Raw genomic sequence first — 13,197 nt, 5'->3', positions numbered from 1 at the left:
CAGTGTATTTTTAGATGTCTTGTCAGCTTCACGTTACGGCTAGTTTAAATTCTCAGGGAAGGTGTGTGTGTGTGTCCTGTGGGGCCTTCATTTGTTTGGACAGCAGCACAAATAATGTCAAAGAATTAAGCTGAATATTAGCAAATCTGTTTTTCTTCTTAATTTCTCTTCTTCAGAACGCAGGCAGTGGATTGTTTTCAGAAGAGTAGGGCAGGGGATGGTAAGGATTTTTGAAGTGGAGAAATCCACCTGATCTGGTGGAAATGTTCTGATAAAATCCATGAATGTGTGTGTATTTTAAATTAAAATTGGCTTTCAACCTGTGCTTTTCTGTCCAAACGGGGTACAGTCCTAATAAAAAAAGCTACTAGTTTCTGATTTTGCTGATCAGTTCAGTCCCCATAGATTTCTGAGTTGCTAAGAGCCAACCTAAATTTGTCAAGTCACAGAGCTGGCTTTGATTTGGGGCATGGAACCGCTGGAGTGGCACTTGCAAGCTTAATACCTGTGCAACGGTTGAGACTTCAGTATGGAGAATCCCTTTGTGCAAACCGCATCAGAGATTGATCGAATAGACTTCGCTATGATCTGTTGTGAAGAACACACCACGAATGACAGGGTTCGCACACCCGGGGCTACTCCACACCAAAGTAACCCCATAAAAGTGAGAGCCTGTATTTAGAAGGGAAAATATGCCTGAAGGCTGTGGAGCCCAAAGAAGTGATTTAGCCCATCCTGGGCTTTGTCTAAATTGAGGTTAGGAATCGTTTAGGTTGGGATGAAAGGTATGAAAAAGAAGGCTCTGCTGGATCCCACAGATTGGTGTTTGTGTGGGCACACGCGGCCTCTGCTAGTGCCGTCTGCACCCACCCTTCAGAGGGCTTCAGAGGCAGAAGGCAGGACTGATGGCGATAGAAACCAGAGGTAGCTGATGGGCAGAAAGGGAGAGTCCCATTTAAAATCCTCTGCTCTGGTTTCCTGTCCATCTGGGCCTGGGAGGCTCTCCTGTGTTGCTTCGCTCAAGAACCGGCCCCTTCTCCCTTTCCTTCTCTCTTCTGGTTCCCCCCTTCGAACGGTCTTCCTCTTCAAGGGTATCTAGCGAGCAGCCAATAGCTACCTTCAGCAAGCTTCAAGCCATATAAGGGAAGGTGGAAGCGAGGAGCCCCCCCCCGTGCAACCCCTCCAGTCGCCTGATCAGCCCGACGGGCATTCATCTTCCCAGAGACCCAAAGAGAGGCCAGTCGGCTCCTGGGGGGGCGGGGGGGGGAGGCAGGAAGAGCCTTATGCCTTGTCCTGATGCTATAGCCGCCAGGAGAAAAGTCTGGCTGTTTCAGCCACACACACACACTCTTACTTTTCCCCACCTGGGCCTGCTGCTGAAGGAGCAAGAGCAGTTCAAGGGGTCAGCCCGCCTTCCCCCCCTTCTGTGTGCCCTCTTCCATTTTGACTCAGGAGTATCGGGCCTCTTCCAAGTGGAAGAAAGCGAAGGCCAGGCTGAGCTAAAGCGGCCCCTTCACTCCACCCCCACAGCTTGCCAGCTTTGATTTCTGAAATCAGCATGGGGGAGGGGGGCTCCCTAGATAATTGGAGGTTGCCAGACGGCTTTCAACAGGCTGCTGTGTGCAGTCCGTCTCCTCTGGCAGCTTTGCTGCAGCACCTGTGCCTCCCTCGGAGTCTTTATGCTGGCTAGCTCAGTCTGGCCAAAAACACTTCCCCCGCTCCCTTCAAGAGGGGGAGGAAACAAAACCACTCATCCTTCTTGTGGCCTGGGGGAGGCACATTTTGACCCTGGGGGTGCTGGAGATGCCCATGGGAGAACCAGTCCCTCAACCCTTCTCTGGTTGGGATCAGCTCCCCACCCACTTCTCTGGGGTCTCCTCTGTCTACTCTCCTCTTTCCTGCCTTGATTTTCAACTCAATGCTACACAGATGTTCCTTAACACCTCAACTGAAAATATTCCTGGTCTGTTTTTCCTGTGACACTGTAATTTCAGCCAAATTCACACACTGGGTGATAAAATGAAAATTCTGATGGGGAGGTTTTCCTTCATCGCTGGGTCCCTCCTCTTCATTATTGCAATGGCACAACAGTACACTACCAGGGTTTAAGTTAATTTTGCATTCAAGAGTTGCGTACCTGTTTCTCTCCAGGGGCAAAGAGGGAGACACTAACACAGCACCTGTCGTATTTTTTTTGCTACAATCCAGTGCCACTTGGGTTGCCATCCTATCTGGGTTTACCTGGGAATTACAAAATAGGGCTACTTGGGGGTGTGGGTGTGGGTGGGGGAGAGCACTGGGATGTAGAAAAGACATCTTTTCTTTGAAACCTATCCCTTTGGGTGGACAAACATTGTCACTAAAGCAAATAAGAACAATGTTTTCCCCTTAACTTTTTTCAGTGGGGATAAGAATAATTGAGCACCACTTATGGAACAATAAAATAAGGAACCGGGGAAGTGTTTGTTTACTCAACCTTTTCTAAGCTCCCTTTACTGGCTTCAGAATTCACAAACTCCTGGTGTGTGTGGATGTGGGTGTGTCTGTGGGGTGCTGCTGCCCTGAAGCCCTTGCCTGCCTGCTCTTTGGGGAGGGGGATGTGTGGGAAGGCAGCAGAGGCATCTCACCTGGGGAGGGTGGAGGCAACAGGCACAGGGTGGTTTACAGTTTATGGAGACCCTCAGTACGAAGTCTGGAATGTGAAATGAGGATGGTGGCCAAAAATGACAAGAAATCAAACTGATGCCAAACCCAGAGACCCTTTATTCAAGGTCAGAGCTACTCACAAAGGGCTTCCATTTTCTAAAGCCCCTTAAATCACTCCAAATTTGCCCCAAGAGATCTCAAAAGCAGGAGGGTAAAAAAGATTTGAGTTCCCCCCCAAATTTGAAAATGCCAATTTAAATATACAGCAAACAAGGCGTAATTTCTTTATTTTGTTGCATTTCCTACTTTTATTACTATAGCAACTCCTATACTGTATCAGCTTACATATTCAGGTGTAATTTACACAAAATCAAAGGTGTACATTTTGACTTTGGGGAATAACGTAGCAAGCAATAGCAGCTTCTGAAGGGTCAGCTAGATAATTGGACCTTGTATTATCAATTTGGATTAGCCATGGTTGTGTTCCAATATGCCGCTCCCCACACTCCCTGAGAAATAGGAAGAGGACATACAAGGAGCATAATATTGATGCTATGTCTAATTTTAGTTTTGTGCCTACACAATTACACAAGCCGTCTTATGAACTTAATGCTTAGCCAGAAAGTTTACTCAGTTTGGTTAAATCCTAGAAACTGGAAGTGTTTCTTTTCTTTTTTTTAAGGAAGCGGATGCCCAGGTAACTCCAGTGCCTATTTCATACAGAAAATCACAGGGGAACTGAAAAAAGCTCTAAAGAAGTCTTTGGCTCTTAATTTTTTTTTTTTACTTTAATTCAATATTGATATCATCCAGTGATCCTTAGGGCAGAAGATGTAATTTCAGGTGGGCCTGAGCTCCCAGATGGGATGAAGCCTGAGAGATCGGGCAGTCAGTAGCAAGCATCACCCACTCCCACGAAAGTTGGGAATTGCAGGCTCTTCTCTGCTAGGCGTTTTTGGTCGCCTCCCAACCGGCCTTATTTCCTTCCCATTTTAGAATCGGCGCTTCTGCTTTTCTGGGAGGGAAAAAAAACCACCGACATCCAAATAAGAAACAGGCCGACGCCTGATTTGCTTGCTTAGGGAAGCGCCTCGGCGGGCAAGCGAAGGAGACGCCTGGCCTGGCTTCTCCTGGCCTCGACCATCCGTTTTCTCCGCCTGCTTCCCTCCCTCCCCCCCCCCCCACCGCCCCCTGAGTTGCTGGGGGACCCGCCAACCGCCGAGGCATTCGGTCCCTTCTGCGAGGGGGCCGCTCGAGCAACGCTCCCACCGCAGCTGCCGGCCTCGGGGGGGGGGGGGGGGGGCGGGGAAGCTTCGGATCGTCTGTTGGGCGGTGACGGGAGGTCTGGGCGCCTGCTGCCCCCTGGCGGCGGCGGCTGGCCCACGCGGTCGTCTCGCTCAGGCGCGCGCGCGTGTGTGTGTGTGTGGGGGGGGGGGTTTCCGGGTGAGGAAGACTCGCGACTCATTTAAGCGGCAGAGGCTCCCGCCTTGGCGACGGCAAACAAAAAGAGGGTAAGGAAGAGGGCTCCGCTCGCGCCTCGCCCCCGGCCCGAACTCCTCGCGGCGGACATGAAACGGGCCGACCGAGGCTTCCCCTTCCCCGGCGGTGTAGAGGGGGCGGGGCGCCGGCCGCACGCTCCTCTCGTCTCCCGCCGGGATTGGGCCGGGGGCGGGGCCGCTGGGAGACTGCGACAACCGCCGGCCAATCCACAGCACCGGCCACGAGCCTTTTCCGCTCGAGTCGGCCCGGCTTCCGGCGCGCTGAGGGGAGGAGCTTTTGCGGCCCCATTTTGGGTCGGGCCTTCCAGCGCTCAGCCTTCCCGCCAAAGCAAGGCCTCGTGCTTTCCCGCTGCCAGGCGGCCGAGGCCGGTTCTCCGCTGAGGCCGAGAGAGTCCCCGCTTCACTGGCGGGACGATTATCGCAGGCCGTCCCGAGAGTGGAATCCCTTTAGCAAACAAAAAACAAGAGTTCGATTTCGGAAACCCTGCAACACTTTGGGAATAGACAAGCCGGTCTATGAAACGAGTAAGAAGCCCCGATTATGAGACAGCAACACGGCTTTAAACCCGAAAGCTTTTATGGTTTTTAAAGTATTATTCTTACAGAGAAGCGAAATTGGGACTAATGTTTAATAAGTCTTTTTAAGATCCCTAACCCTAATTTCTACTAAGTTGCCTTTCACTTTTCTTTTCAAACGCCTTAAAAAGAGCTGTGCGGTGTCGCCCTATTTCTTTTTCCGAGGGAGAGGAGGAGCATATTTAATTTTACTGACGTTTATGAAAGGTAGTCCCTGAAACTAAAAGAGTGCAATGTGTTATACTAAGAATGCCTGTGTTTGTAAAATATATTACAGGCGAATGCAATGCAATTTAAGCACCTATGCAGAAATTATCTATTTATCTAAAACAGCTTCTCTAAAATCTGACAGATTTTTGAATACGTTTAGGTATTTGAGCAAAATATTTATTTAATAATACAAGTTCATCTGTCAGAAGCAGAGAACCAGAAAAGAGATCTGAATTCATTTTTTCTACGTTTTCAAAATAACCTGCACAAAAGGGAATAAGAACATAACCAGTCTACCTTCCACAGAAAAGATTAGTATTGCCTTGCTGATCACATTTAGCAAATGTATTTCTATATTTTTTTAACAGTGAAATCAAGGACTCTGGTTGAATAACTTTCCTCAATGAGAACCAATACGAACTAAACCTATCCCAGAGAGAACTCCAAATCGTTTGCAATTTTGTATATTTCTTTCCATGACTCAAGGTGTAAAGCCATTCTCCCCTCTGTTGGCTTCAGGGGCCATGCCCTGAATTAAACAGCTGCCTTCCTAAATGTCTTCCCTGTTCAGTAACGCAAGCAACTTGTGGTTTTCAGGAGCTTGGCTCTAAGCCCACTTGTATAACTACCTACCAATATTGCTTGAAAGCGCAATATAGCGAGAAAGAAAATGCAGAATAACTTCTATTGGTTTAAATTTAGTACTGAGGAATGACTGTTCCACATTTTAACCAGAACAAAAGAATTCTGAAATGTGCATGTAAACTAAAGATCATGAAGAAGTTATAATCTTGAATGAACTATAATTATTTCCAGTTTATATTTTGTTATGGGAGATTGAGACTATTTTAGAGAACTGTATTCCAGTCTTCCTTACAGTTATCTACCAGAAATGTTTGTGTGTGAGTGAGTGAGTGAGAGACTAACCACACACACAAATGAACTAGGATTCAGATATCCTTTTAAAATGAAATGATAGGTAAAATGTGATTTCCAGATCACCTAATTCCCATTTCAGTTGTGATATAGTCCTTTCCAGTGAAGAGTTGGTTATCTTACTCTTGTATATTTGACATGAGCATGCTCTCTTAAAAGTTTAAATTAAATCTGTTCAACCATCTGAAGTAACTGGCTAGGGTTAACAGCATGCTCATAATGAGGAAACAGAAGGAAAAAAATGGGAGGAATAAAGTTTCTAGGCAGGAAATAGGGACAACTGCTTCAGTGAGTAAAACATATGGAAATATGATCAATAATGGATTATTATGTCTTAGTTGGAATGATAAAAAGGGCAAACATAGTAAAACACTTCCTATAAAAAGTTAAACACATTAATATCTTTTGTAGAGACCTATCATACATGGAGCCTTACAAATCTGCATATCACTATTGCATAATTCCAACAAAAATGAATCGGGTCCTATTTGTATTTTCTGCGACTTAATCATCGTCGTCATCTCCTTCGTCTTCAGCTGCACGTTTTCTCTTCTCCCCCCGGACAACGGCGTCTGTGGGAAAGAATTTTTACACATGTCCAAAGGAAAATTAATGGGCAGTGACTCCTGCACGCTGTTGTACACTTATTTTCATCACTTCTGAACAATTACATGTAATGGTAACTCACACATTTAAATTTAAGTATTATTAAACAAGTAGTTTAGAAGCTCAAATGAATCAGGAATTTATTACAAGTTAAATGAAAAGACTAATTTCATCCCAGCTAACAAACTTTATAAAAGTTCTTTTTGTTCTGAGAGAAAACTATCAGAAAAGGCAACTTTTGAATCCAGAAAAGTAAAACTTAAAAAGTCAATGTAGGCTGAATATGAAGCTTACCTTCTTCCTCATTGTCTCGCTCCTCTACGTAATCATCATCATCCTCTTCATCCTTTAGAGAAACAAGTTAATGATTTCAGAAATTCAGAATTACTAAGGTCCATTTAACTAAACTTATGAAAGTAAATAAACATTTTCCATGTAAATAAGAGTGAAAACCAAAACTACAGTTAAACAGCCCCTTAAAGCATTGTAATTGTGGTAATATAATAGCCATACCACCCTTCCCCATAACCGGAGGTTTTAAATTTCAACTTACACAATTTCAACTTATACATTTCTCATTTGATTGCCAAACAGATACTAAGCTCAAGGGTGAGCTATATTACATCTAATAAATTATAAAAGTCACATTCTTTTTGCCTAAAAAATATATTATCACTAGTCCAGGCCCATATTCTGTTTGTGGGAAATTAGTAATCTTTCAACTGAAATACCAGTTTCTAGGTGCAGTTAAAAAAAGCCCTGATAATTTTCCTGAGAAATATAGTGAAAGATGAAGCCTGGTGGATTTAAATGAATGAAAAAGTGTAAAATCCAAACTAAGGAAAATAAAATAGCACATTAAAGTGCATATTTGACTTTTTTTCTAAAGCTTGAATACAGTGAATATCCACTTATGCTATAGCAGGAGAAAACCTGTAGAGGACTTTGGCACAAACTGACAGGGCTTTAAAATATGAAGCCTAGTTAATAAGGTTAAATGCTTTGCAAATGAACAGTAAGATATAATAACCTGAATCTCTTCTTTCATCAAATAGGAAAGACCCACTTCCTCCTCTTCCTCTTCCTCTTCCCCCTCCCCCAAGTCTGAAGCTTCATCATCTTCATCGTTTTCCTCATATTCTCCTGGGGGACCAGCTTTGTCCTCATCTTCATCCTCATCTTCATCCCCATCTGAAGGAAAAGTGAATAAATGCATGCCGTATCCATCCTGACTTAGAACCTAAGGGTCGATCCAGGGGTTCAAATTCAGCATACAGTAGAAAAACCCACTTCTAAATGAACGTAGGAGATAGCAGAAATAAATGCTCAGGTACCCTCTTTCTTCTGAAAGGTTGCAGGTCACAGAGGGGTGTAACTAAACTGAAAAGATCTGCAACTACTAAACAAACTATTTCTAAAAAATGTATATTTATAGGAAATGTAATTTTGCCAAAGGCAAAGTTTATTTTCCCCTTGTTAGGAAAACCATTCGTTTATTAGCATGTAAAGTATGTATAATTTTTTTTTTAAAAAAAAGTGATTTATATGCCGCCCTTCTCCGGAGACTCAGGGCGGCTTACAATGCGTTAAGCAATCGCCTTCATACTTTTGTATATTTATACAAAGTCAGCTTATTGCCCCCACAAACTGGGTCCTCAATTTACCTACCTTAGAAAGGATGGAAGTCTGAATCAACCTTGAGCCTGGCGAGATTCGATCTTACTTTAATTGCAGACAGCTGGTGTTAAATTACAAAGCTCTGTCTGTTGAGCTATCCAGGCTCCCTTTGAATAGTGTATTTTGATCTCTGGTCAATTTTTCATATTTCAGGTATGTATTTCCTACCGTACCTTGAAAATATTCATAGTAAATATTCCAATGAACAATTACCATCATCGTCTTCCTCTTCTGAATCAGGGGCCTCATTATCATCCTGATCAAACCCATCTAGATACGTGATTTGGTGGAGCAGTTCAAACACACTTTCTCTGTAATCTTCCAGATTTGTGATCTCACAGTTAAACAGATCAAGGCTTTTCAGGTTCTTCAGATTTTGCTAAAAATTGGAAAAACACGGAGATGCTATTTATTAAATTGCTAAACCAAGTTACTATGCTATGTATATTTATCTATGGGGTTTGGGGCCAAGACAATAAGAGAACTGAAACTGCCCTTTATAGTTTTCTACATTGGTGCCAACTCCCTTTGTATGCTAGAATGAAAAACAGCTTCTTAGTCAGTGACTAGGTTGAGTAATTCTGCCTGAGATCCGATATGCATAACAGCATACACATCAGCATGGAACCCAAACCTGATTCTAAATTCCAAGTATTAGGCAGAAATAGCAGCTAGATCACAAGGAAATCTCTCGGTTATAAAATGAAATGTCAAAGGAAAATATGTGCAAATGCCTGCAGAGTTGTGGCTGGTTCCTTTTTTTATTGGGATCTGCCAGGGTTCAGTTTAGACCAAATTGGTCGGACTGCCTCGTTGAAGAGGGTGCAATTCGTAATCCAACAGATCAGGAGGGTCCTATCTTAGAAAAGACTGCGGTAGAGCTCTTTTAAACTGTTTGGACTGTATTTGGTATTTAGTCACAATCATATCCCCTACAGCAGCAGTTATGACACATTATTCAAACAATGGTGTTCCATTTTTCCAAGGCTCTTTAGTATCTTAAATACATTGGCCTTGATTCTGTGACCGCTACGTAATGACGACCAAGTACATCTTAAGACCTCTTTAAAACCCCTCCCCATCCAATTCTATACTTACAAGAGTTTCAACAGTGCTGAGATCCTTGATTTTGTTGCCGCTCAAATTTAGATATGTAAGATTTGGACATCTCTCTGCCAGGACTTCTAGACCGCCGGAAATTAGATTGTCACTCAGTTCCAGCTACAGCATAAACATGTCAGTCAGTGGAGTTGACTTTGAAATGTACACATTCTCTCATAAAAAATTACCTAAGCAAATGTATGCTTTCGTGATACAGTGGCTATAATAGGCGACATATATTACTAATTATCATTGACAAGATTCTTACACAAAAGACTGCTTGGGCATTAAAGCTGGTATAACTGCCACATGCCACTGCAGGTCACCTGCCATAACCAAACACTCACCCTTCGAAGCTTTGTCAGCGTGGGGAGCTTGGCCAAAGAGGTCAGCTCTGTGTTGGCCATGCTGAGAAACTCCAGTTCTTTGAACGAGTCGTTCAGGCCTTCAATTTCACCATTGCTGGACCGGCAGTTGTCCAGCACCAGCTCAGCCACCTGAAAGAGCAGCACATTCGCCCTTCAGCTGGAGGGCTGAAATCCCCATTCTCTCAACTCAAGAGGGGGCCACGTTAGAAGTATTTCCCAACTTTCTCGTGCAAACTTGACTAAATGACTAAAACAATGGTCAGTTAGATTCATTTTGGATACACGTGATAATCATATGTAATAAAAATTAAAACTTTTTTTAAAATACCGAGACAGGTCATACTCAGATATAGCAAAGACCTTTAAAAAAACCTGCCCTGAAGGAAAGGTCTTAGGACTTTGACAGTTACAGTAGCAACATTCTTACTAATAAAAACTAGAAACTATTTATTTATACATGGAAGTTTAATGTAACCATTGCCTTCACATGGCAAGCCCTGTCTTAAGTGACAGCATTTGCTCATGTTGATTTGGGCAGGGGGACTCCCCAAGGGGCAGGGGAGCCGTTCATGGCACGCTTTGTAGTGGCATTCTCTTTTAAATGAGACTTGCCAAGCTTTTAACAACAGTGGTCTCTTATTTTTTACTAGGTACTATAAGAAGCATCAATTTCTTCTCTAGAAAATACCGAAAAAAATGTACGAATTGGGTGAGTAAAGGCCTTTTCACATTTATTCTCAGGAATGTACTAGGGAAGGGGGCTCATTGCGTACTGTGCATTATGGGCACTGTGATGGCTGTTAATTCTTCATCTTCTGCACCTTCTGAACAAGTGCAGGGGCAGTTCCTGTCGCCCATCAGCAAGGAAGATGCAGGGAAGCTCTGCCTTGGGTTTTCCCCACAGCAGGGAAGGGGAACAGGGCAAGAGGATCACTTTGCTCCCTCCTCTCCAATGCTTGAGCATATTTTACAAGAGCCACAGCTTTTGGCAATCTTCCAAAGAACCTCAAGCTCAAAGAAATCTCCATTCAATCCCATGCAGAGGCCGAGGTGGTGGTGGTAGGGGAACAGAGGAAGAGCAATCCTGGGAACCCTAATGGGCCAGTCCAAGACTTTAGGCTCCTCTACCAACCATGCAGCTAACTTTGGGGACAGCCTCTCCTTTTGGAAGGGAGCTATGGCGGAGGGAGCACCCCTGGCATTATCTGCAGTGCTCCTGTGGCATGAGAAGTCTCCTGTCTCTCCTCTCTGGTGGGTTGTTCTTTGGCTCCCCCCACCTTTCTCCATCTTGTGTTCTTGGGACGGGCTGGATTAAAACTCCCTCGGAAGCAGCTGGTTCCCTAGGGCCAGCGTAAGCCATCACATCCTAGGGCATGAGGTGGGCGCACTCTTGCCTTTGTGAGCACTCCAGAGGCACAGGGCACAGAAGCCCCAGGCAGGCAGGCATAGCTTATCGTCCTCTCTCCACTGGCCTTATCTCCTTGACCGCCCAGGCATGAGATTTCAAGGAACAGGGAGGGGCGTTGCCCATCCATGGCTGCTCTTGAGGCGATTTCTGCCCTCAATTTTTTAGAAAGATTAAACCTCATTGAAAATGCCTGGCTGGAAGGAGCCTTGGTGGCGTGTTTCTGCTTTTTAAAGAAAGGGTCCATCCTCCATGCTCTACGGAGACAAGAGGAAGGAGTCTAATTCATCTGCGTAGAAGAGACTAAGATGGATTCAGCTGCAGCCAGGGTTGTTTACCAGCATTTGTGTAAAGTACATTCGCTACAAGAACCGACAGAGTCCAGCCTTTCTACCCTTACGGACGCTCTGGCTTTTTTCTGCATGAGAAGGGGGGAAAAAACCCAAGGGACAATTTGCTGGGTGGGAGGAGGGCAGCGTGAAAAACTCACCACCACCTTTTCACAGTTGAGGCTGCCTAACCTAGATTTGACGAAAGAGCCGTTAACTGCAAAAAAAGGGGGGGAATGAGGGGGGGGGGAAGGGGAAGGGAGGAAAGTTTTAACTTGGGAACCTCCTTTCTCGTGCTCGGTTCTCCTTCGTCTGGAGCCGCCGCTTATTTTTAATTAACTGGTTTGGGGCGGGGAGAGATTGCACGGCGGGGACTGCCCGAGCCGAGGCGGCATTGGGAACGGAAGAGTTAACCAACTCGCCTCTTGCATCGGGCTTCCAACAACCCCCTTTAGGGTACGGAAGGCAGGAGCAACCTCGCGTCCTGTGATTTATGCCGCGCCGGGATCGCTCGGGGAAAAGGTGGAAGCAGGAGAGAGAGTCAGAAAAGCCAAGTTGGCCGTTGCCGTTGCCGCCGCCAGGCCTCGCAGAGAAAAGCCCATCTCTGGGAGGTCGGGCCCTGGATAAGAGCCCTTGAAAGGACTGGTCGAAGGAGACGGGTCCGGCGGCCGCTCTGCTGCTAAGGCCCCCCACGCGCCCTCCTCCGCCGCCGCCGAGCGCATCGATCGCCGCGCGCTTTTGCCACGATCGAGGCTCGAGGAGGGAAATCCTGGGAATCTTTAAAAATCTTCCATTTCCTTCCTCCCAAGGGTTTGTCCTCACCTTCTCGGGCGCGCGGTTCCTCAACTCCAGGTTAACGCGCTTCTTCATTTCCAGCTTTTTCATCTCCATCTGGAAAGCCTCTCCAAAGTGGAGAGCAAGGAGGGAGGGGCGCAAACTACCTAAGGAGAACCCGACAGGCAGGCGTGGGGATGCGTGGCGAGGGGGAGAAGAAGAACAAAATAAAGGGAGAATCCCCCCCTCTCGGCTGTTCAGCAAAGGGCCCCGAAGGCGGTGCGAGCGGAGTTGAGAACTCCGGGCTTCTCTGCCACCCCGATCCCTCCTCCTGTTGCGAAACACGCAGCTCCTTTCCCTTCAATGGCCGCTCGCACACTGAGCCTCCATGACACGGCGCATGGGGCCCCCTAGCAGATGCCCCGCCTCTCCCGGCGTGGCTCTCGACGCCGCTCTCCGCCCCAGGGAGGCGATTGGCTGGACGCGCGGAGCCCCCACGGCTCGACCCTCTTCCCTCCCACCGCCAGCTCTCGGGCACCGATGTCTCCTTTTGTGTGCGCCCGAGGCGCTCTGGAAGCAACGCGGGGCTGTGGGCGGGGCTGCCGATCAAGCGGGGGTCCGGGACCCCTTGTGACCTGCGATAACCGGGCTCTGAAGTTTGTTCTCCCCTCGCTCCTTTTCTCTAAAAAAGGGTCTCCTGCGTGCTATACAGCAACACTCATTGTTGTGACACAATCTATCATGTTGCTTTCCATGTGCATATATATTTGCAGACTAGAGGCTGGCTAAAAAAAATCATTGTTTTGATAAAGTAATGGTGGGAAAGTACAAGAACAACAGAATATTCTTTGCTTCCGTCACGTGTCTGCAGTTTGGGGTCGTTTGAGTGTGTCTCTTGTGTAGGGCAGGTACAGCGTGCTGCCTCCTTTCTTTCTCTGTATCTATTCACTGTAAAACTACTGCCTATTTCCATCCTAGATGGCCAGTGTCTTAACAGCCGAATTCATAATCTGCCTTTTAAAAAGATGCATTGTGTGTGGTCCTGTTTTCTCACAGGCTTTTAATTACAA

General features: G+C 46.0%; 2 protein-coding genes across 3 annotated transcripts in view; one reads left to right on the top strand and one right to left on the bottom strand.

The window, feature by feature from the left end:
• The first annotated feature begins 3,996 nt into the window (after positions 1 to 3,996).
• Positions 3,997 to 13,197, top strand: part of CIART (circadian associated repressor of transcription) — a 33,568-nt gene continuing 24,367 nt past the window's right edge. The window contains exons 1-2 of one of the 2 annotated variants that reach the window (XM_087880689.1): positions 3,997 to 4,157; positions 10,270 to 10,328. The gene's annotated coding sequence lies outside the window, so the exon portion shown is untranslated. Of the gene's footprint in view, positions 4,158 to 4,383; positions 4,671 to 10,269; positions 10,329 to 13,197 lie in introns of those variants that run through there. The other variant, XM_087880688.1, reaches the window with a different exon arrangement.
• ANP32E (acidic nuclear phosphoprotein 32 family member E) lies at positions 5,093 to 12,860 on the bottom strand. Its single transcript, XM_034424952.3, has 7 exons — positions 12,176 to 12,860; positions 9,599 to 9,748; positions 9,249 to 9,371; positions 8,364 to 8,529; positions 7,504 to 7,664; positions 6,768 to 6,819; positions 5,093 to 6,439 (listed from the first exon to the last, which is right to left on the bottom strand). The coding sequence occupies exons 1-7, from the start codon at positions 12,242 to 12,244 to the stop codon at positions 6,372 to 6,374; spliced, it is 789 nt and encodes a 262-aa protein (XP_034280843.1). The 5' UTR covers positions 12,245 to 12,860; the 3' UTR covers positions 5,093 to 6,371.

This window comes from Pantherophis guttatus, chromosome 18 (assembly GCF_059756535.1).
Source record: "Pantherophis guttatus breed Tessera chromosome 18, ASM5975653v1, whole genome shotgun sequence".
NCBI classification, from domain to species: Eukaryota; Metazoa; Chordata; class Lepidosauria; order Squamata; family Colubridae; genus Pantherophis; species Pantherophis guttatus.
Note: the sequence above shows the minus strand (reverse complement) of the source record. Positions and strands in the feature narration are given on the sequence as shown.